The sequence below is a fragment of the Manis pentadactyla genome, chromosome 7 (genome assembly GCF_030020395.1).
Source record: "Manis pentadactyla isolate mManPen7 chromosome 7, mManPen7.hap1, whole genome shotgun sequence".
Classification (NCBI taxonomy): Eukaryota; Metazoa; Chordata; class Mammalia; order Pholidota; family Manidae; genus Manis; species Manis pentadactyla.
The window spans coordinates 26,324,910-26,348,729 of NC_080025.1; the positions used below are offsets into that span (position 1 = coordinate 26,324,910).

Consider the following 23,820-nt stretch of genomic DNA (forward strand, 5'->3'; position numbering starts at 1 on the left):
TAAGGAATTGGAGCTCAGACCCCAGCCCTCCATGGTTCCTGGAACTCTGCCCACATTCCTTCTCCCCTGGGAGTGACCCCTTCTTTTCAGTGTGCCTGCCAACTGCTTCCTGCCAGGATCATGACAGAGGCACTATTAATGCTCTGTAGGTTCCATGAATCCTACAACAGCCCTGGGTGGGATTACTTCCATTTCGTAGATGAGGAAAACGAGGCTCAGAGCGGGTAAACATTAGCTGTGGCAGAAACAGCGAAGCTCATCAATTACAATGCCCCATGTTTCCACCCCAGCACCCTGGCAATGAGGAAACCTATGGGCGTATGTATAAAGGAATGACAATTTAATTGTCAACTAACTTCTCCTTTGCAGTATGAGACAAAGGAATAATGCTTTTCAAGTATGAAAAACTAATTATCAGCCTTGATAGCCTAGATAGCCTTTTGTCTAAGAGCAAGGACAAAAAAGATACTTTTAGTTAAATAATAAAAAAGCTTACCCTAACTTGAGTTTAGGCATCCCAAGGTCCTTGTAGTATTCTGGAGAAGCATAATGCGGCAGACCGCTAACTGTCCCCCACTGCATGTGTCCTCCTGTCCTGTCTAGTATCAGAACCCCTCACCTCCCACTTTAACGGGCACATGTTCACCCAGCTGGAGCCTATTTTCCACTGTGCAGCTGCAGAAGGTTCAGGACAGAATCATCAAGTAGAAATAGGGCACATGCAAGGACCTTGAGTCAGTAGACTGTTTGCTCTTTTATAGGTGAGACACTAGAGCATCTTCATGTGTGTGAGCTGACAGGAAGGGCACAGGATGTGGCAGAACAGAGAAAGGAAGGCACGAGCATGAGGGTTTGGGGAAGGCGTGGCGCCACGCACATGTGGTGGGACGGGTGGGGGGCTGGCCTTTGATAGCCTGGGACCCACCCAACTACATAATCAGGGACCGGTTTTCCAGCACATCCATGTTGTCTCATTAAATTGTAATAACTCAGTTAAGCACCCTGAATTTTAGCTTTTTATCCTAAAGGGAGCAGTTCTGTACTCTTTCAGAGTAGACACCGTGGATGTGTCGATGAGGCAGGATCCCCAGTGGCAAGCAGGTGATGTTTGTTGGTGAGGTAAATCAGGAATTCTGTGCAAGAGGCAGATGTTGAAGGGCAGGGTTTGACGGTCACCCCCAAAGTCCATGTCATGGCATCTAAGCAAATGCATATGGGTTTATGGCTGGTTACTGCATCTTGCATTTCTGTGAGGTAAAGATGAGAACAGGTTCTCTGGAGGTCAAAGGACTTGGGGAGGAAGGTTGTTGAGGAGGTAAAAACACAGGGAGATGACTGAGGATTTCCCATGTGTGGGACTCCAGGAACAACACGATAAAAGGTGAAGGTGTGAACAGAGCCAAGGGCACTTTCTTGTTCAGTGAACAGAGTGAGAGGGGGAAGAGGGTGATAGGGAATTTTTCCAGGTCTGTGATTTAGTAGGAGTTTCCGGAACTCCAGTACTAGTGAGAGTAAGTAGTTATGGCCTGGTGGCAAGTTCATGGGAAAGAGCCAGAGGGAGAATTAACTTGAATTTGACATGAAGCACATACTCTGTGGGCATTCATCAGAGTAAATTATATGCAGCGGGGACATTTAAAAGTTCTTCCCTTTGGTGCTTAATGAATATGTACTGTAAGATCACATTGGTTTTCCCTGTTGGTTTTTAGTAAACAGTCAACTCCTGGGCCTGTAATCTAGTATTTCCACGTCTCTACTTATGATTAAGTTTAGGGTGAACGCACATTACCATAATATCTAGAAACTGCAGTATCTTTCCCACCAATGCTCAGTTCTTACTCCTCTGCACATGCAGAACCCCAGCCAGGCTGGCGGCTGTGCTGTGGGAGAGCCTGGGGCGGGAGGCAGCCTTCCCGGCAGGACATACCAGGACGGGCGTCCCTCGTCCTAGCTCTGGAGCCGAGGACGCAGAAGGTGGGCTGCTCACAGGTAGCATGGAAAGTGTAACCCAAGTCTCAACCCTCCAGGGGAGTCTGGGGACCCAGGACTAGGAAGAGAAGCCTGCAAATGGGAGATAATCAGGCTAGAAGGGGGTGACTGGGTGCAGCCTGGCCTTTGACCTCCCCTTTTTCCTCCTGGGCTCACCCTGGCACTTTCCTCCAGCCCTTCTTCTGATAGTGATCAGAACACACTAAGCTGAGAGGCTCTATTCACAAGGTGAAAAGGACCATCAGATGGGTCTAAGAGTCTTTTTAATTGTGGGGGTGAAGACGTACCATATATGAAGCTCACCCTCACAGCAAACTTGGGGGGCCAGGAGAGCAGGCGTGGTTCCCCACATTTTAGACCAAGGGACTGGAGAGTGGAGTGGTTACTGGAGGTCAGTGGCAGAGCAGTGATCCAAGCCTTAGTCAAGGGCTCATCCCATCAAGACTTAGAATGACGAGCATGTTAAGTAGCACATGCGATCTAATGATCTGAAGGCAGGCATCTGGCATTAATTGCTGCCCTCTTGATCATGCTTTGGTGAGCCAGTATTTGCGTGACTCCCTAATACAAGAAATTTTAGAGAAGAGCCATGTTATTGCCCATATCTTGACTAATTTAGTGTTAAAGCTCTCACCAGGTGGTTTCTGAAAGCATTTCCCATTCTGTGTCCACAGACCTGGAAATTTGATATATTCTGAAAATTTTATATATCCTGCTGATGCAAGAGTATCTGGCAGCAAACAGCTGTTACCAGTGTTACCACAAATGCAGGTGCATCGATGCCAGAACCCTGAGAACCCCGGGGGCACAGCCCCGAGTCTTAACCTAAGCAGACATGAGTAATAAGTCAAGCATCAGCTTGGGAAGATAAGGCTGGGGTGGAGAGACAAAAGTCAGGGGTCCTACCCGGGGGTTCTAGCAGCACTTCTTGCCCACACACCTTCATGGCCCCTGGTTCAGGTATACGTTTGGAAAGGAGGCACAAAGAGCAGAGCACCAGCCGTTTCCCATGGACCATAGAGGGTCTCAGCCGGCTGTGAAGGGAAGGGCCCAAACATCTCCTCTCTTGCAGTACCATCTCCTACCCAGTCGGAAACTCCTACTATCAGCGTTCCTAAAATATGGTGGGGTTGCCTGGGGAAGGGAGATGTGCAGAGGAAAGGAACCACGAAGAGTAAACTTGATAAGGACAGTCTTTGCATTAACAGGAGTTCCTTTACTACAGTTAGCTAATTGTCTCCTTAGAAGGTAGAAGTTAATCAAATGAGCTTTTAAGGAGTTTCTGCTGAAGCCTCAGTGGTGTGATGGGCACTCAGGGGCCACAGAAACTCCCACAAGGGGCTGCAGTCCAGCTGGGGATGTGGGCGAGGTGCTCAGCAGATGACACCAAGCCCTCTGGAACCAAGCACTGGCTGTACAGGGGGTTACAGAGAACGGGACCCCACAGGGCTCTGCCGTGTCTGGGAAGGCTTCACAGAGATGTCACCAAGATGAAGAGGGAACGTGGCCACTAAGGTGTTGCATCCCCCGTGAGAATGGAGGGCAGGAGCCTCCACTTAATGTAGTTGGGACACTAGAAGGTGGCAGTCTGGACAGATTTCCCTGGGTGAACCCTGAACAGGTAAGTGCCTTAAATTTCGTGCCTTACGCACACATGCACACACCCCTCAGACCCCCTCTGATGGCCTGGTGATGGTGGCCTTTCCTAGTGCCTGCAGGAGACACAGGTGTGTGCTTACCTGTTTGTATGGAACCACTGTACTGGAGCTACGGGCCTTCTGGTAAGTTAGGGGGCAAAGGTGAAGGGCTGGCTTGACGCAGTCTTCCTCCCCCTTATTGCTGGCTGGGGCACATCATTCTCGGGCGGCCATGGGGCGGTCCTCAGCTCTGCAGGGTGGTTCCCCTCTGGTAGCCTCCCCTGCCCCCATGTCCCATTCGGAACAAGCACCAGTTTGCCTGGTGCTGTCGCTCACTGCTCCAGGTAGTGGGGCCCCGCATCAGGGTGTCCACAGCCCACGAATCTGTCCTTTTTTCATCATTCATCACTTTTTAATCCCTGGGCAAAGCCGCTTTGTTTCAGCTGATGGTATATCTTGAAATCTGAAGGGACTGTAGAGTGGATTCCAGTCAAGGCTTTTAGAGATGAAGGCCCAGAAGGGGGCTCCCCTCGCAGGACTGGTGACCACCGGTTATCCACATTTCTCGAGTCTTTCAAGAGCTTGGTCACCCTGCCATTCAGTTCTTCACTTCCAGCATCACCATTCAGCATCCAGCCCTGGCCAGGGTGTGAGTAGGAGAGTTTGGAGCTCCCCTCCCCTCGAGGGGCTCCCAACAGGCCCCTTGTTGGGGCAGACGTGTCATAATGTCGTGGATATTTGTTTTGGCAATCGTTCTTTGAAGACCAGAAGAGTAAACTTAGATGATTTTTTCATTCGTCTAGCAAACGCTTTTGAAGCGTATTTGTTGAATTCTGAGAACACGAACTCTCCATCCCTTCATTAAAGAGCTCACAGGTGAGTGTCAGAGACATGAAGGGGTGGTTCTGACACACGAAACGACAGAGGCACACGGTGTGTGTGGAGGGCGAGCAGAGCAGCCACACCCAGCCCCATGAGGCCAGGCCGAGACCGCTCCAGGAAGAGCAGGCCCCTGAAGCACATCTAGGGGGCAAGTGAGCAGTTAGCCAGACAGGACACAGCAAGCTGAATGAGAGCAGTTCGGGTATAAGGAGAAGCAGGATAAAGGCACGTGGCCCGGAAACGATGCAGCGAGAGGCAGACACCAGCACCCGGCCTTCTGGGGTGGGAGGTGACTCAAGGAGAGAAAAAAACAGACTAAAGGGTCTCGCTGCTGTCCTGAAGAACCTGACTCTATTCCTGGGGGCCATGGGGAGCCACTGAAAGCTAAAGCCGAAGAGGCAGGAGCAGCTAGTGGGGTGCAGAGTGTGGGAAGGCGTGGAACAGCTCGTCATGGGTGGGGGAGGGGAGAGTCAAGAAATACGAGGATGTCAGGAAGCATTAAGAACAACCTCAGGTGTCTATCAGAGCCTCTGAGGAGACAGCAAACCAGGGGAAGGGGCAGGTGTGGGGCTGAGGAGCTGCCGAGCCCCGGGACAGCCTGGGTGCTGGGGGTCTCCGGCATGGCTCTCCACATGGGCTGGGGGCAGATGCAGGCTGAAGGGCTGGGTTGGGAAGGGCGCACTGGGAGGCGATGGCTGGTGGAGGCACCCAGAGTTGGGTGAAGCCCCCTGGGGGATGTGGGCATGAGGAGTAAGCACCATGGGCAGCACTTGGCAGAGAACAGCAAATGTAAGAGAAATTCCCTCTCTCCAGAAACCGCCTTCTCAGCCAGTCCAGCCGGACCACTGAAAGTTATTTCAAGGCTTCCCACCCGTGGCCAGACCAGCCCACGTTGGTGCGCCTCGTGCCCCTAAAGGAGGTGAAATATGAACAGTGAGTGGAATTGCCCAAACAGCTTACACACTTGTTTCCCAACTGCCCGGTTTACAGGCTTGCATTTCCCACCACCAGACTCTCCCCAAGGCCCCAGAGTGCTAGCTGGCACCTCAGCCCAGGATCCACGATCCTTCTAATGAACTGCGAACCTAACATTTGTGGAAGACATTGTGCAACTTCGAAGGTTTGTGGTCAAATGGAGTTCATCCACAACTTAATCGTTAAGTGTAGGCTCTTCCAAGAACTAGATTATAGCTTCCAGAAGTTGTTGATTGGTTTTTAAAACCCAAAGGACAGTTGGCTGGCCATGTATTTGCAGTTCTGTGTACTTGGAGTAGGGGGAATGAGGTTTTCTTTGAACAGCCCTCTGCATATAATTTCCTCTGATGAATAACTATAATGTCTGTGTTTCACAGTAAACGTGACGTTTCCCCCTGGCTTTTTCCCATGAACTTGACCCTCTAACTACACCAGAGACAATACCACTTGCTCAAATGCTTTACAGATTCTTCTCTACTCCATAGACATTTCAGCCCTTTTAGCAATAATCACCTCTTCCAGTCATTTGGCTGTTGAACCCTGGGATCAGATACCTGTCCCTTAGGAAACATGATGGTTTAAATGATGAGCATTTTCTAAAACAGTTTGCATTTCATCTCATACTTCTATTTTCAAAGTGCTTTTATGGATAGTAATTTTTCCATATTTCCTAAGCTTTGTATTATCTCTTTTGAATGATGGAAAATTAAACTTAGGGCTGGAGGCAGGGCTTAGAGCCGAGAAGGTGCCTTTGGGTGGGTGTAGGAATGGGGTAGCCCAAGGCCATGTCCCCTGGTTCTGCCCAGTCTCAGGGTTACTGCCTGGAAGGTGTTAGCAGTCGCTGGAGTCCAAGAATAAAGAGAATTTTTTTTTTTCTGTTTAAGAATGAAATGCTTCATAGCAAGTGAAATCTCAGCTCCTTCTTCATGATGCTGGACTCTTGATTCTGCCTGGGATGTATGTGGGGATACACACTGGGGTCTTCTTAAAGGCCAGCTTAGTAATGCCCTGGAAACACAGGTCAGTTGTGAAGTCCTCACTGATTTCTTCCAGCAGACTATAACCCTGGGAGAACTGTAGGACTGTAGAATCTAAACCCTGCAATTCATAGTCAGTATGGTGAAGGGTCTGTGTAAGAAGGCTGAGGCTCTAATCTTGATTCTCCACTAATTAATAGGCCAGTAATATCCCCATAGCTCATTTCTGTTCTCTAGGCCTTACTTTTCCAATCTATAAAATAGAGGGTTGAAGTAGATTCATGTTCTCACACTGGTGGGGTATGGACATATTCTTGGGAGCTGTCAGCTCTCCATGGGTTCTTTTTTCCCCCCAAAAAAATCCAATCTACAAAAAAGCCTCAAGAATAAGACAAGGACATACATACACCCTCCACTTAGACTCACTCGTCACCAGCCTTCTCCCTTCTGTAAGTTTTTCATTTTCATGAGAACTCATTAAGCTTTTGTCTGAATCTGGCAGTTGTCCCCCGATAGTCAAGGGCTACCAACCACCACAGAGCCTGGGTATTTGTTTGGGATCAGCAACACTGCTTTAATTTTTTCATGGGCTACCGAGGAAAGAACTCAGGAGGTCTCAACCCTAATCATTTCAAGTGAAGGCCAAATAATATAGCATGGGACCCCATCAGTGAAGGTTGTCCAGTCATTTTGTCAAACACAAAAAAGCTCTGCTCCATAGAAGTCACTATCATTCATATTTCCAGCAGCAATTTCGTTTGAGCAAACCAACATCATTTGACAAATTAATCTTATTAAGTTAAATTTTATTGGTTCGGTAGTAATGTTTTTATTGAATTTGTAAGTCTGTTTTATTATAGCTGTTCAAGAGCCATTAGCATAAATAATTTACATATATAATGTTGGTGCAGACTTGAGTAGCACTACCATCAAAATACATTGAGGGACGTGCAAGAATATTTGCTGGGGAGCACATACAATAATTCTGTTTGTAAACAATGAGTTTGAACATTCAAGTTCAGATGCACCTCCCGGGGTGTCTCGGGGAGAGGAGCGCAAAGGAGAATGAGGCAGTTGGCACACATGGGTTTGTGGATCCCGTTTTGGTGCATTGGATTCTGTGAAAGATTTTGTTTAGAAAGCAGGATCTAGATTATTTCTAAGACCCCTTTCAGCTTTAGCAATGAAAACCCATGGGAGCTTGGGAGTCTGTCCCACACCCACCCCCTGCTCTCTCACTGCCTTTAGTGTGTGTTCTGTGAGTATGTGTGCAGAACCAACAGAAGATATATGTACTACATATGTGAGAGAAAGAGATTTATTTTGAGGAATTGGCTCATACAGTTGAGGAGGTACAAGTCCAAAATTTGCGGGGTAGGCGGGCAGGCTGGAAACCCAGGGAAAGAAACCCATAGGCCATCTGCAGGCAGGTCTCCTTCCTGCTCAGGGGAGGTCAGTCTTCATTCTATTAAGGCCTTTGGATGAGACCCACCCAAATTATGGAGGGTAATCTGTTTTATTCAAAGTCCACTGATTTAAATGTTAATCTCATTTTTAAAAAATCATAAAAACACCCAGATGTTTCACTGAATACTGGACACTGCAGCCTTGCCAAGCTCTGACACATAAAATTAACCATCACATGTTATCAGCTGGTTTCACCTAGAAAGACATTGTAGTGGAGCAAAGAATTTGTTCTCAACAAGGTCAAGATCCTCCTGAGTTCTTAGACAAGGGAGAAAGTTTATTAAGAAAGGAAAAGCTGTGCCCACTTAGGGCCTGCCTCCAGGATGGTGGGGGCTGGCTTTGTTTATTTATTATGGCATCCCAGTGTCTATCCCAGTGCCTGGTGTATAAAGTCTGTGCTCAATCTGTACCTGCAGACTGGTGGAATGAGAAGGCATACCAGACCTTCTGTAACATGTACCACAGCTGGGAGAAATAAACTATCAAAGAAGCATTCTGTATATCAGGAAGGCAGGACCAATTCCCTGGTTTTATCCATCGTTAGAAACTGGATTTTGACGGGGGAAGTCGAACCTTCAACAACTGCTGGCCAGATTCTTTCATTTGACACTGTTATAAAGTAACACAAGTGTTTGCCAAGAGTGAACTTCCACTCTGAGACTGATCTACAGGGATTTTCCTGCGCTCAGCTGGTATAGTCCTACATACAAGATGAAAAGACTGTACTGTGGAGCTTTGCTGTAACCCCCAGGCTCCTCACTGGGCAAATGACGAGAGCGTTAATCATTAAGCAAAGGGCCGTGGTTTTGATTTGATTGTCCATTTGCCGCTAAAATATCCTGCCTGCCTCCTTGACGGCCTGTGACAGTGGCTCCTTCCTCTGCTGGTGACCGTTGCTGTGCTTCCTCCCTAGTGGGTGTGTGGCACCAGAGGGCTAGTACCACCCCCTTTTGGATGACAGCTTTCTGATTGAAGTGCAAGCTGAAAACTGTGTCTCCCCTTTGTGCCACTTGCCTACTTCCTTTTGACCTGGTCAGTTTCAATGCACTATAGTTTCATTCTTTGCTATCATGTTACAGGTTTGTATTCTCCCCAAATGACTGTCCTCACAGTGGGTGTCTGCACAGGGCCCACATGCAAATGGATCCCCACAGAGTACCTAGTTCACAGTACCTGGTATAGAGAATTTCTCAGCCCATGCTTTAGATTTTTTTCCCATTAGGAAAGAAAAAGATGCTCATTAGAAGAAATGTGAGAAATACGTAAGGGATCGCTACTGATTTCAGCACTGTTAATGTTTGAAGTACTGCTACTTTAAAGATTCAGAAAGATGTAGAGTAATTAACCCCCGCCACGAGAATCACATTAACATTCTGTCATAAAAGGTTTGCAGAGACCTTTCATTTTATAAAAAGAACGTAGCAAATGAAGTTGAGGTGGCCATTTTTCCTTCCGGGTCCTGTTCCCTGTCCTGGCCAGAGGAAACCGCTGTTGGGGTTTGGGGGGTAAGAAGAGGATGGAAGCAGCGAAGAAGGCTCAGGAGCCCTAGACAGACGGGACCAACGGGAGGGCCAGGCGCCGGCAGCCCCAGCGCCCTCTCCGAAGGGGCCAAGGGGCCTTGTCACGGGTCCCAGGGTGCCTGCGTTCAGGACAGAGTGTGCGGACCCGACAGACCTCATGATCATCTTGCATTTAACATTGCTTATATTCATCTCCCAGGCTTGGGATAAAAGCCATTTGGGAAACAAAAGAGAGATTTAGGCCAGACCGGACCACCAGCGAGCTCTGAGCTGGCCTGGTGCCTGGGACAAGTGTAGCTTCCCCTGTGGCCCCGGGCCAGCACTCTGCGGGCAGTTTCCATGGGCAAGAATAGGCCCACATCAGAACTGCAGGGCACAGACCCAATCCTAACAGAAAGTGACCCTCCAAACCCCCGGTGAAGCTCTGAACGCTCGTAGCCCCGCCTCAGCGTGGCCCTCCTCCGTCCTCTGCTTACCCCCTCACCCTGCTGATGGGCGAGAGGCCCCCCTGGCACCTGGCCTTCCTCCCTGGTGAGCATCAACGGGGGTGGTGGGTGGCGTGGCCCCTGGAAAGCTGGCAGCATGCCGATCTGACCCAAGAAAATAACTGAGGCCCTGCGAGGCCACCAGCTCTTCTCCCCGGCTGCCTCCTTGGCCCTGATCTGCGGCTGTGCCCACGGAGTGGGGCGCCACCGGCACTCCCGCACGACGTCCTCGCCGAGGACACTAAATGCTTGGTGTTTGACAAAATCAAGCTCCTTTTATTTTAGCTGGTGGCTGCTGTGTTATTATCTCACAGGGAGGGTGTCAAAAGGCCACATTTCTGACTATGGAATTATCCTCTAGTTGAAATGTGAGCCCATGTGCTGAAAAAGACACCTAAGTTATCAGACTCTCAAAGCTTAAGAAAACATATTTTATTCCTGACCATGTGACCCACCCAGGAGCATGAGATGAATAAAATTCACAAGGTCTGTGGTGGTGCCACCAAATTCCTTTACATTTGGGTCTTTTCAATGAAAACTGACATCTCAAATGTGTTACTATTGAAACGCAATGGATTTACTCTTTGTCACGGATGGGGCACTAAAGGCTGCTGGTATGACAGTAAGTTTTATATTAATGTTTGGGTAGTTCTTCACCATCTTGATATCAAGTACAGGTCATCTCACTGGCTTGTTCAGTCTTCGGCTCTTGTACGTCTGTCTGTGCAGAATTGGGCCCTGCGGCAGCTCCTGTTTAATCTCCAGCTTTGCTGAGCTCTCCTGAGCCTCAATTATTTTCTGAAAGGAAAGAAAGTTTTCTTCACAGCTCTGATCCCGGCTTCCAGGGGCAGGAGATTGCACCACGTGAAACTGCCATTTGTAAGCCAGAAATGTCGGGTTACTGGTAATAACTGCAATTGGTCCAACCCAATATGTTGGTCTAAACGAAGTTAGCAAAGATGCCATTCACTGCACATTCACCTTGTCTGAACCTCCTCTTGTGGACCGTGAGAAGGTGGAAGTCACTCAAAACTCTTTAAATGCAGCAGTGCCTTTACTCCTGACCATGACATCATGGACTGTGTTCCCCAGTTTAAAAATGGGAAACCAAAGCCCCGTGAGATTGAATACCTCGCCCTGATCTCACCAGCTAGGTTGTGACTGAGCCCAGTTTGGGGCCTGGGAAGCCTGGGTCTGAAGCCTGCATTTCTCACTCTGCTACACTGTCTTCCCACCCAAAGAAACCAAAGAATGGAAAATTAATTTGTGTGTATGTCCAAATGGGTTTGGATATTTTGAGCTAAAAGTAAAGGTAAGCCCTCACTAAAATGGCTTAAGCCTTAGGAGATATATTAGCTACCCAATAAGAAATCTAGAGATTGGGCAGTGGTGGGTTACTTTTATAAAACACTGTCACTAAGAGCTTTTTATTTCTGTCATCCTCAAATGTTGGCTTGTTCAGTATCCTGGTTCTCATGCACTCCAAATGGCTCCAGTGGCTCCAGGCTTCACATGCCAGCAATACCCAGACAGAAAGAGTCAACCCTGGCATATGACCCATTTTAAGATTGAGGAAAACCTTCCCAGGTTCCTCAACAGACTTCTCACACCTCATGGGTCGGAAACGGGTTTAAGCATGGTCTCACAACCAGCGGCTGGGCCAAAGGACTGGGTTAGACAAAACTAAGATTCTCCCTTGGGAAGCTGGAGAGGGCCTTAGACTATGCTGAAGATCAAGGCCTCTTAGAGGAGGGGAAAACAAGCTGGGGGTCCCCTAGCAGGAAAGGGGCCAAGGAACAGCTGCCACACATAAGTTCAGCATGGGCTGTAAAAGATGGAGCCCCAAGTTTGGAATTGGCCAGAGTGAGAACTAGTGTGAATAAGTGAGGAAAGCTTCTGGATTTCAAACAGCCTCCAATATTCATGACTTGATTTTTTGTGGTCGGTAGGAATGTTGTAAGTGGTGTGCAAAGGAATAGGTTAGCACAGTTCTCAAGTGTCTGATACATATTTATTCATTTTTAAATAACAACAATAAGCCCTTACCTGGAACACAAATGATATTTGTTAAATTATATTTTAAACTGTATTTTCCAAAGGAAAAGAAAATTTAGTTAGCAGAGTAGCCTTGTTTTATATTTTTATGGATCTCTTTGATGTTTGAGTTAATTAAAAAAATAGCTCTCATATCTGCCTCTGCATTCAATTTGTTGTGATGTTATTGTGGTTGAAGAAAATGAAGAAATCCAGTCTTACACTAATAGATAATTGGGAAAAGTGGTAGTATTTTATTAATGTTTGGGTAGCTTTTTCAGATAATTGTGAATATTATTTGATATTACACCAAAACTTGGCAAGAGATAGTTTTTAATGGTTAGTTGCAATATGGAATCAGAAGCCATAATGAACTTTTTGTACTTTGTGACATTAAAATCCATTGGTCTGTTTGACACTTTGAATATTTTTTTCCAGGAATGTTTCTACGCATCACACATTTTTCTTTTGGGAAATAGTGGTTTATTGAGTTATGCAGATTTTATGAATGTTGACATACTTCATGAAATATAAAAGAATTTGTTAATATCACCACCAATCCTATAAGGAAAATATTGAGAGGCTGTCAAACTCATGCTGGTGAATTCAAGTTTCACAGAACTCTAATTTTCCCCTGAAAGTTTCAATTTTATCAATGACAAGAAAAATGATCAATTATTTTCCTTGAAATAAAAGTTTTACTTTGTTCATTCTTAAAACAGTGTCTTACAAATACCCAAGTTTGGATAATCATAATTTGTCCGTCTGCTGTTCTTTCGAGGGAAAATGGTATTCCATGACAAAAGTAGCTTTTATAGTTCACAACTAAAACTGTTGCACGGTGCTGTTCTTTGACGTAACTATCAGACTTCAGCAAGCAGTTCAAATGCTTCCCATGTCGTGCACAAAGAGTAAAAAGATGTGGTCAAGGAGTTGAATTTCAGTGAAGTTAACAACTTCCACAGCTTCATCAAGCACAGTCCTAAGTGCAACTGGTTTTTGTTTTGTTTTTTAGCTGCCCAGTGAAGGATACAAAGACTGCTGGTATAATTCAGTGCCACTGCCCTGATTCACGCTCAGGTGCCAGCAGTTTTACTCACCTTGGGTTTCGTGTCATCTGTGCAAATGTCGACAGACTTGTTCCAGGATAAACATGAGACTCAAAAGAGTTATTCAACACTCTGCATTTCTTCCCAAGCAACAAGTTTGTTGACAGAAAAGTTATTCAACAATTTGTGTTTGTTGCCAAGTGTTCCTGTAAGAGATCTTGGATGATTGTTAGTTGGGTCTGATAATGGATGAATGCATGCAAAACAGCAAGCCTGGCCTCATCTGTAGATTTGTCCCATTGGTAAAGTAAGTAAAATTTCTGCAGATGAGATGTTAATTCAGTGATCATTGGTAATCAAAATCTTTAATTCAACAAGTCACTGTGTCGTTGGGAAGTGGCACTACCATGACTTCCTTTACTGACCTTTCCTCCAGCAGGCATTCAGCAATGTCAACTGCAAAGGCGTTGTAAGTCTCTCAACCATTAGGTGCACTTCTCCAGCCACTGTAATAAGATAACTTACTCTGTAAGGTAATTTGGATTTTTCCTCTTTCTACTATGAAAAATTGTAACAAATAGTTCTTATATTTTAAAGATCTAAATTTAGGTTCTTAAGAGCTAAATTACATCTACATTTAAAATATTTACTTTCTTTTTCTTTAAACACTGAGTGATAACCAAATGACTCTACAACTTAGCACCAATAATGCTTTCTTTTTAAAATTAGTATACTTGTATTTTAGAACAGTTTTAAGTTCACAGCAACATTGAACAGGAGGTGCAGAGTTCCCCCATATTCCTTGCACCATACCAGACAAGCTCCCCCTGCTATCTATATCCTGCACCACAGTGGTGTGGTACACTTGTTACATTGATAAACCTACCCTGATACATTTTTAACACCCAAAGTCCATTGTTTACATTTGGGTTCACTCTTGGTATATTTTTATTATAATGACACGTATCTACCATTGTAGTATCATACAGAATAGTTTCACTGCCCTACAAATACTCTGTGCTCTGCCTATTCATCCCTCTGTACCCCATACCCCCACTCCACACCTGGCAACCATTAATATTTTACTGTCTCCATAGCTTTGCCTTTTCCAGAATGTCATGTAGTTCGGAATCATGCAGCATGTAGCCATTTCAGATTGGGCTTCTTTCACTTAGATGTGATTTAAGGTTAACTCATGTCTTTTCAAGGCTTGACAGCTCATTTCTTTTTAGCACTGAATAGTATTCCATTGTTGGGATGTATCACAGTTTATGTATTCATTCACCTCCTGAAGGACATATTGGTTTCTTTCAAGTTTGGGCAATTATGAATAAAGTTGCTGTAGACATCTGTATGCAGGTTTTTGTGTGGACATGCATTTTCAGTTCATTCAGATAAATACCAAGGGGTGCCACTGTTGAATTATGTCATTGGAGTACATTTAGTTTTGTAAAACTGCCCAGCTGTCTTCCAAAGTAACTATACCATTTTGCATTCCCACCAGCAATGAATGAGAATTCCTGTTGTTCCCCATCCCTGACAGCATTTAGTGTTTTTAGTCTTTTTTATTTTGGCCATTCTAATAGATATGTGGTAATATCTCCCTTTTTTAAAATTTGCATTTCTCTGATGACACATGATGTGGAGCATCTTTTCATATGCTTATTTGTCATCCATCTTCTTTGATGAGGTGTCTGTTCAGGCCTTTTGCCCATTTTTTAATCAGGTTGTTCATTTTCTTTAGTTTAGTTTTAAGAGCTCTGTACATTTTGGATAACATTCCTTTATCAGATGTTTCCTTTGCAAATACTTTCTCTCAGTTTATGGCTATGTTCTCATTCTCTTAACACTGTCTCTCACAGAAGTTCTTAGCTTTAATCAAGTCCAGCTTATCAATTATTTCTTTCATGAATTGTGCCTTTGGTGTTGTATCTAAAAAGTCATCATCATACCCAATGTCATCTAGGTTTTTTCCTATGTTATCTGCTAGGAGTTTTGTAGTTTTGTAATACAGATTTAGGTCTGTGATCCATTTTGATTTTTGGGAAGGCTGTGTCTAGATTCATTTCTTCGCATGTGGATGTTCAGATGTTCTGGCACCATTTGTAGAAGAGACTATTTTTGCTCCACTGTATTGCGTTTGCTCCTTGTCAAAGATCTGTTGACTCTATTTGTGTGAGCCTATTTATGGGCCCTTTATTCTGTACCATTGATCTATTTGTTTATTCTTTCACCAATTTTCACTATTTTGATTACTGTAGCTTTAAGTCTTGAACCCAGGTAATGCCAATCATCCAGCTTTGTTCTTCAATATTGAGTTGCTTTTCTGGGCCTTTTGCCTCACCATATAAACTTAAGAATTAGCTTTTTGATATCCATAAAATAACTTGCTGGGATTTTGACTGGGGTTGCATTGAATCTATACATTGATTTGGGAGGAACTGACATCATGACAATATTGAGTTTTTTGTATCAAAGACAGAGAATATCTCTCTTTTTTAAAGTTTACCTTTGATATCTTTCATCAAAGTTTTATAGTTTTCCTCATAGGCATCTTGTATATATTTTGTTAGATTTATACATACTTCATTCTGGGGGTGCTAATGTAAATGTTTTTTCTTTATTTCAAACTCCACTTGTTCATTACTGGTATATAAGAAAACAATTGACTTTTGAACATTAACCTTGTATCCTGCAACTTTGCCGTAATCACTTATTAGTACCAGGAGTTTTTTTGGCCGATTCCTTCACATTCTCTCTATAGATGATCGTGTCATCTACAAACAAAGAAAGTTTTATTTCTTCATTCCCAATATGTATACCTTTTATTTCCTTTCTTGTCTTATCACATGGGCTAGGACTCCCAGAATGATGTTGAATAGCAGTGGTGAAAGGGGACGTCTTTGCTGTGCTCCTGATCTTAGTGGGAGTTTCTCACCATTAAGTATGAGTTTCTCACCAAATATGATGTTAGCTGTAGGTTTTTTGTTTTTTTTTTAGGAGTGCAATTGAGAGACTTATTTAGAGAGAAAGTGAGAGGACAGAGCTCCTGGCTCAGGCCAGAAGGGGACAAGGGAGCCCTAGGGTGGTGTGTTGTCTAGGGGTTTTATAGGCAGTTGAGAGACAAAGGGCTAGGGATGTACACCTGCTAAGTGGTCCCAAAATGTTTACCTTTGAAGAAACACCAAGTTTCTTATTAGTCTTCCTGGTTACAAGAATTTTACTGCTCTAATTTCCTCCCAGGATAGCAGCTTCCTGGTCTGGGAGCCTATCACTCAAGGCTCCCTGCTTTGCTCCCAAGGTGGGCTGAGTTATTGTCCATATGTTAAGGAAGTTACTTTTCAGCAAGTTGGATTTTAAAATGCAATCTAATTTTCAAGATGGCATCCTTCCTGTTTTTACTATTTTGTTTTGGGCTTGCTTGCTACATTGGCCAGGTTGCAAATCATTTGTTTAGGGCTGGAGGAAGGAAGGCAGCACCTGGGTAAGGTCAGAAAAACAAGCTGGGCCCCCCAGCAGGCCAGAGCAAATCCCACAGTAGATTATCTTGCTTTGTTTTCTCCGGAGGCCCTCACCCTACACTGTCTAAACCCATGGTCCCTGTCTCTTTACCCCCTCTCCAGATGGAGCCCTAGCTGCTGCTAGGGAAAGGGGGCGATGACTGCTCTGGCTGCTTCAGGCTGAGAGGGGGCGCTGTAAAGGGTGCAGTTAGGTCTCCATCAGTGGTCAGCCGAGAGGGCCTTGGAAGATGGGCACTTCTATCTGGGGTTCCATTTCCATCACTATTTGAAGTTTCATGGCTTCAAAAGGATTTAGAAAACCAGCTCCATGTTGTAGTACTCCATAGGACTTCTGGGCCTTTGCTTTCAGAGGTCCTGGAGTGAATCAGAGACATTTTGTGAATAATTTGGAATGTACACACAATGCACAACTTTAATTACAGCACAGGTCCCACCTGTACTGCTGTTAAGATGTCTAGTGCCATTCTGTTTTGTATAACTGCTTGGCGCATTAGTTTTACTTTAGTATTAAGGCCTTTTGAGTAAAATTGGTTAAGTATTTGATATGCCAAATTATATCTTTTAAACCAAGAGATGGTACAAAAATGGAGGCTAGGTGATCATTCCAATGAAAAACACTCCTATTCCATTGATGCTGGAGGCTTAGGAAGTTTGCAGGGTGTGGGGTGTTCTTAACTCAACACCCCTGCAGCCAAAGAGAAGTTCAGTTACTACACTTAGTTCACTTCCTAACAATCATGCTAGATTACTTACAAAACCTTCACTAAACATAACAAAGTCAAGCTTCTCTTTAAGCATTCTTCTCTTTTCAAAGATATAAGCCAGGCTGTATTGCAGGAGATAAATTTTTGTCTCAGGGAAATTTCTGTCTGAGGGAGTCTAGTTTAAAAACCTCCCAATTTTTTAGGATAATGATGAACCCAGTAAGTAGACTAGATTTCCAATAGAAGAATTTAGAAAACCAGTTTTATATTGTAGTAGATCACAGGACTTTTGACTATTTTCCTTCCTTGTGGCAAAATTAATTTAGCTTCATAACCTTATTATATTGTATACTTCCCTTGGAGGGCCAAGCCTCTCCATCAGAGAGTTTGTATTGAGGCCAGGCTTGCGTGCAGAAGGTAAAACACTTCCTTTTCAGGGTTTGGGAGGCATCAAATTGCTCCCAATTCTTCAGAATGCATGCCAGAGGCATGTCTGGCTTTAAACTTGAAGAGGACACTCCCATCTCTGAAGTTATCCCAGACAAGCCCCCAAAAATGATGCTGGAGTTCTTGTTCACGGAGTCGAAGAATGAACTTCACAAACACTTAAGGTAGGAGAGCAAGTGAGAGACTTTTATTTAGAGAGAAAGTGAGAGGACAGAGCTCCTGGCTCAGGCCAGGAGGGGACAAGGGAGCCCCCAACTGTAGGTTTTTTTGAACATATTCTTTATCAAGTTGGGGGAGTTCCCCTGTATTCTTAGTTTACTGAGAGTTTTCTTATCATAAGTGGGTATAGGACTTTATTGAATGCTTTTTCTGCACCTTTTGAGCCTCAGATGCCTGTGATAAATTCTACTTAGTCATGGTGTATAGTTATTTTCATACATTTTTGGATTTGATTTGCTAATATTTTGATGAGTATTTTTGCATCTATATTCATGAGATATTTGGTCTGTAGTTTTCTTTCTGTAGGGTATTTATCTGGTTTTGATATTAGAGCAATCCTGACCTTATAGAATGAGTTAGGAAGTATTCCCTCTGCTTCTATCTTCTGAAGGAGATTTTAGAGAAATGGGGTAATTTCTTCCTTAAATGTTTGTTAGAATTTGCAATGAACCCATCAGGGTTGGTGCTTTCTGTTTTGGAAGGTTGTTAATGATTCATTAGATTTCTTTAATAGATATAGGCTTATTCAGATAGTCTGTTTCTTGTGTTAATTTTGGCAGATTGTTGTCTTTCAGATAATTCATTCATTTCATCTAGGTTATCAAATTTTGGGGCAGAGTTGTTCATAATATTCTTTTGTTAGCCTTTTAATATCCATGGGATCATTAATAATGCCTCTTCTTTCATTTCAGATAATAGTAATTTTTATTACCCATTCATTCTTGCATGGATTCATTTCTTTTTTGTTTCTTAGCCTGAATAGAAGCTTATCAACTTTATCGATCTTTTCAAAGAACCAACTTCAAATTCAAATGATTTTCTCTGTTGATTTCTTGTTTTCAATTTCATTGATTTCTGCTTTAATTTTCATTATTTCTTTTCTTTGGCTGTTTATGTTTGTCAGCTCCGCCCTGCCTCTGACCCGAAGATTTGGAGGGAATGCAACGGAATGCTGAAGATCTGAAAGGCCAGCCAGGGGACTCAAGGCTTCACAGCTCAAGAGTAATACCGAAAAGGCACTCCTCAGATTTATTGAGCAAATGAACTTAAACATCTAAAGAATTCTGAGTAGAGGGTTCAACACACGATCAACACACAATCATTATCTGACCTTGAGTCTAGCCCAAGGGCGTGATGCTCCTCAAGGACACCGACACCATGTGAGGGCGGTCACGAGTTGTAGGAACTGTTTTGGCTCTAATCGTTCTGGTGTAGGAAAAATAATCAAGTCATATGTATTTGCACATTTTATTTCTATTCTACTTGATTTATGTATTAATCCCACAAAGAAATTAAAAATTTTTTCTTAATATTATACAAAGTACATCATGCTGTTTACTGAGATTTACTTTTCCACTTCAGATAAAATCTTACGACAAAAATTCATTCATACATTTATTTGTTTTGACTGCCGTAAGTTATCAGTTGACTAATCCATTCTACCATTGACGGGCAGCTTTTGGATTGTTTCTAGGTTTTTGCTGAATGGTGCTGTGGTGAACCTCATGCATTCCTCTTTTATATATAATTTTTTTCTGTTTCCACCTAAAATAATCATTTCCGGGTCATAGAATAAGTTTTTCTTTACCTTTAGAAGGTAATGTCAAAACATTTTAATATTTTAAATCTCACCAGCAACACTTAAAAGATTTTGTGAATCCACACTTTATCCAAAATTTGGTATTATGAGTCTTTTAAATTTCTGCCAGTGATATGCCTAGATCATTGTGGTCTTGATATGCATTTTCCTGATCACCAGTAATGTCAAACATCTCTTTGTATTTATTGACCATATGTAATTTCCTCATCTGTGAAATACTTCTTCGTATCTTCTGCCTAATTTTCATTGAGTTGTTTGTGGTTTTCATATTGAGTTTTAGAGCTCACTATATATTCTTAGTAATATTTGTCATTTATGTTTGGCATGAAATTGAGATATTGTAAATATCTCCTCAAAATTCTAATTTACCTTTACTTGTTTTTGATTAGTACAAGTTCTTAATCTTAATAAGCCCTGCACATTTAAGTTTTCTCTGAAGTTAACAATGGTCTTTTTGTACATCTGCTTACTTCTTTACGTACTTGTTGCTAATATAATCTAAATCCTTCTTAAAGTGTACAAATTTCCTCAAGATATTCAAATTAGGTATTCTGTCAATTTCACCTTCCTGGAACTTTGTGACCTGTTCTATCCTGGATGTGTTGCTGTTTAGGCACTGCGGTCACCTTCAGATCTCCAACAAACCCATTCCTGGAGACTCTCCTCCTCTCTGTTTCTTGGATCCTAGGGCTTACTCTTTCTTATTTCACTTTGTTTGTTTGGTGGAGCACTCCTATACCTTCCTGAGAAAGAGTGTAAGAGAGATTTTAGAGATCTGCATTTTGCTCTCATACTTTCCAACGTGAGTGGAATTGCAATTGGACTATTTCCTTTCAGAAGTTTGATGACATTGTTTCATTGTCTTACAGCTTCAACTGTTATGTTTTGAGAAGTTTGGTGTTATTCTGATTCTTGGTTCTGGTATGAAACCCTTTTTCCCCATCCCTCTGGAGATTGTAGGATCTTCTTTTTCCCTAGTGCTTTGAAATGCCATGATAGGATATGATGTGGGTCTGTTTTGGACCACTATACCAGGCAAGCATGCTTTCAGTTCCAAGAAATTTTCTGTAATTTCTTCCCTTCCATTTTTTCTGTTTTCTCTTTCTGGAACCCCTATTATTTAGGTATTGAATCTTCTAGTGCAATGTGAGAAAAATGGAACCAGCATTGCTAGCTTTGAAGTTGGAGGAGCCACCAGCCAAAGAATGAAGGTGGCTTCTGGAACCTGGAAAAGGTACAGAAAGGGATTCTGTTCTAGAAGATGCTCCTGGAGTCTCAGGAGAAATGCAGCCCTGCTGACTCCTTCATTTGACCCAGTCAGACCCATTTTGGATGGATCTCATGACTGGAAGAGAATAAATAAGTGCTGTGTCAAGCCACCAAGTCGGTGGCTGTTTGTCACTGCTGGGTTGGCCTTGCCTCCCTGGGGAAGCCCTGCTCTGCTGATTGGAAATTAGGGAGCCAGCAGGAAGGTCCTGTGCAGAAACCCCACTTGGTTGGGGGGAATTTAGGCACAAGTACACCCAAGAGCCAGAAAATCCTATGTTTTATAAATGGGGTATTTGAAGCCTCCCTCCTCAAAATAAATGGTAATCTATTGCTACTCCTACTTTTTAAAGACAGATTCTTTGGTTAAGAGTGGAACTACATAGGTCAGAGCTCTATTTCAAGCCAGACTTTTTTTACTTTCATTTGAATATGGGACCCGGACTGTTTACAGATCATAATATAGCCACTTGAATTTTCCAAAGTGTCTATAGAATTTTCTCACGTAGAGTACCATTAAACAGTGACAGTGTATCATTAAGCTTAATTATGAACTTCTCAAAGGAGGCATTTTTTCCAAAAAGAAAGTCACGCAGTGTGGGAGGAACTAGCCACGACCCCTGTACCCTTGAACAGGAAAATAGGCCTGTTGACTTACCTCCCTCTGCCTGTCTTCACCTTTTTTTTATCCTGGCTGCATCTGCTCGTTAGTGGTTAGATTTATAATTTCCATTTCCGTTTTTCACTCTTGCTAACCTGAGAACCAACAAAGGCAGCTACCCTTAAGGTTTGAGATAAACATTTATTCTTTTTCAGATTAGTACCTGGTCTTTGGACAGGATGAAAATGATGTGACATTTTCAGTGATATTGTGCTAATATGTAGTGCTAACATACAGTGCTAATGGTCAGAGGTTTTTTATTAACACACTTGTTTTTTATTAGTGTGCTGAAAATAGGGAACACATACACAGGTACAACATTGTTTTCAGTTCTTTAGGCTGATACCAAAAGTCCTCCCAAATATGAGAACTTGAAAATAAGGGAAATAAGAATTGACCTTCAATTTTGACAGTGATCTGTTGGGTCTTTGGTCCAGAGTCCAGAATGCTGCATCTTTTTAAAGAGGTGAAGAGTTCCCTGGGCTTCAGTGGGAAGGTAGCCTAAGTGAGTGAGAATGTGTGAGCAGAGGAGGCATGCTCCAAGGTGGAGACACTGAAAAGGGAAGATCTTGGGACACAGACATTGGAATTCTCGGTCTACACTTTGTCCCTAGAGCAGAGATAGTGGCAGGGAGTGACAGCCAGGGAGATCCAAATAGTGTAGCTGTTCTGGAAAGACTTGCTGGCTCCATCCTCATTCTGGTTTCCCCAGCAACATTCTGATAATTGCTTGGGGTCCCATATCACAGATCTTGCTATTTGGGAGAATATGCTGGTCCCTGTGGTGTGATTTCCCATTGCAGAAGGACTGGTGCTCTAGGCCCAGCACTCTGGGCTTGGTTAATCTGAGCCTCTCTGGGTGATGACTGTGCACTTGCTTGTTACCCTGGGTTTCTGGTGTGCAAGGTCAGTGCGCCACCATGACTATGGGCCACAGTGATTCCCGGGGCTGTGAGGCCTCTAAGGGGCGGCTGGCCAGACTGCATCTGGTGGCCACCCGTGCCCGATTGCACATCTCCCCAGTAACCGCCCATGGGCACCAGTGTAGGGAAATGGTGTACAGGTGGTGTTGGGAGTTTCGTGGCCACACATTTCTATCTTGGCTCTGTAACTCAATAGCTTGACTTCACATTCTACTACAGCAACATTTTAGTTTTAAATCTTTATATTGGCTGCACGAGAGAATTTGTTTTTATAGCCATTCATTTTTCTTTTGAAATTAATATGCTAAGGGATACAGTTAATGATCCATAAAAATATTGACTTTATGTAAAAGAAACGGCCAAAGCCAATTAACGTATTAATTTGCATATGTGGTTCAGCTCATTATACACAAATGTGTTTTCAATGTAGGCATGGTATTTTCTTGCGACGTGATATGCACAGAAGACATGGCTTTCAAATTTAACCTTTTAGATGACAGACAGGATTCTGTTCACTTGTTGCAGCTTATGTATTTTAGTTAAAATATTTTTGTAGTTATGGATTTCACAGTGAAAACAGTGTTCTTCACACTTTTGGGTTCCGAATCTTTTTGTGCGGGCAGAGTGTGGTCTGCAGAAGCAGAGGACTCAAGGGCTTGGCTGGGAGGTCGCAGGGTGTTGTTTACAAGGAGGACTGGGGGCCTCCAGGGAAAGGGTGCAGACCTGAGGGGCATCAGCTGTGGAGAGTAAGATGGGGTTTATGCCCAGCACGGTGCCCTCTGCCTGGCCTCGTGGCCTTGTGCCCAAGCCCCAGCAGGCAGGGATGCTTTTCAAAGCAGTGTGGCATGTTGAAAGCACAGGGCAGTGCTGCTCATGGCCTGGGTGGGGACGAGGCTGGCTCCTCCATGTGGGCGAGTCAGGGACTCGGACTGGAAGAAGGGGCAGCAGGCCGGCAAGCTCGGGTGGAGGGTGCGGCCCAGGTAGCCTGTGGTGGAGGTGGCTGGTGACAGAGGGCTCACCTGGTGATTCTGCAGGGAAGACATGGTGGATGTCCCCACGCAGCTCCTGGGTAGCCTGACCTCAAAACCCAGTGGGGAACACTTCAGGGTGGCTGAGTTCCAGCAGGGAGGGAGAGGGCTGGGCTGCACAGTTGGGTTGCTGTTTCCTGAGACTCCATGCACTACCCCAGCCTCCTGTTATCCGGAAGCCTGCTACCCTGGGTCTGTTTTCTTGGCTGTCCTGGCCATGCAGCACCCCAGGACCTGAGGTCAGATGTCCCCAAGGCTTCTGCATGGGCCTGTCGTCACAGCCTCGGCAGGCCACCTTCAGAGCAGGTGTTCGGCTCCAGCTCCTCATCAAGGCTCCTGCTGTGATGGTTTAAAATAAGCGGCCCAAACCCTCGTCTGGGGAGCTGCGCTGCCAGGGCATTTCTGGGCATGAGCCAGCAGCTCCAGGACATCTAGT

The 23,820-nt window shown here is 44.1% G+C and overlaps 2 protein-coding genes across 3 annotated transcripts in view; both read left to right on the top strand.

The window, feature by feature from the left end:
• LOC118935650 (forkhead box protein O3B-like) overlaps window positions 1-23,820 on the top strand; it is a 217,255-nt gene that overhangs the window by 52,054 nt on the left and 141,381 nt on the right. Inside the window, exon 2 of one of the 2 annotated variants that reach the window (XM_057505006.1) lies at window positions 18,811-19,211. The exons of the other annotated variant lie outside the window; for it this stretch is intronic. The gene's annotated coding sequence lies outside the window, so the exon portion shown is untranslated. Of the gene's footprint in view, window positions 1-18,810; window positions 19,212-23,820 lie in introns of those variants that run through there. 2 annotated transcript variants of the gene reach the window in all.
• The window catches only part of LOC130684337 (contactin-associated protein-like 5), a 122,834-nt gene that overhangs the window by 605 nt on the left and 98,409 nt on the right, over window positions 1-23,820 (top strand). The window contains exons 2-3 of the mRNA XM_057504952.1: window positions 4,430-4,502; window positions 5,322-5,441. Coding sequence (XP_057360935.1) covers window positions 5,435-5,441 — 7 coding nt within the window. The 5' untranslated portion in view covers window positions 4,430-4,502; window positions 5,322-5,434. The remainder of the gene's footprint in view (window positions 1-4,429; window positions 4,503-5,321; window positions 5,442-23,820) is intronic.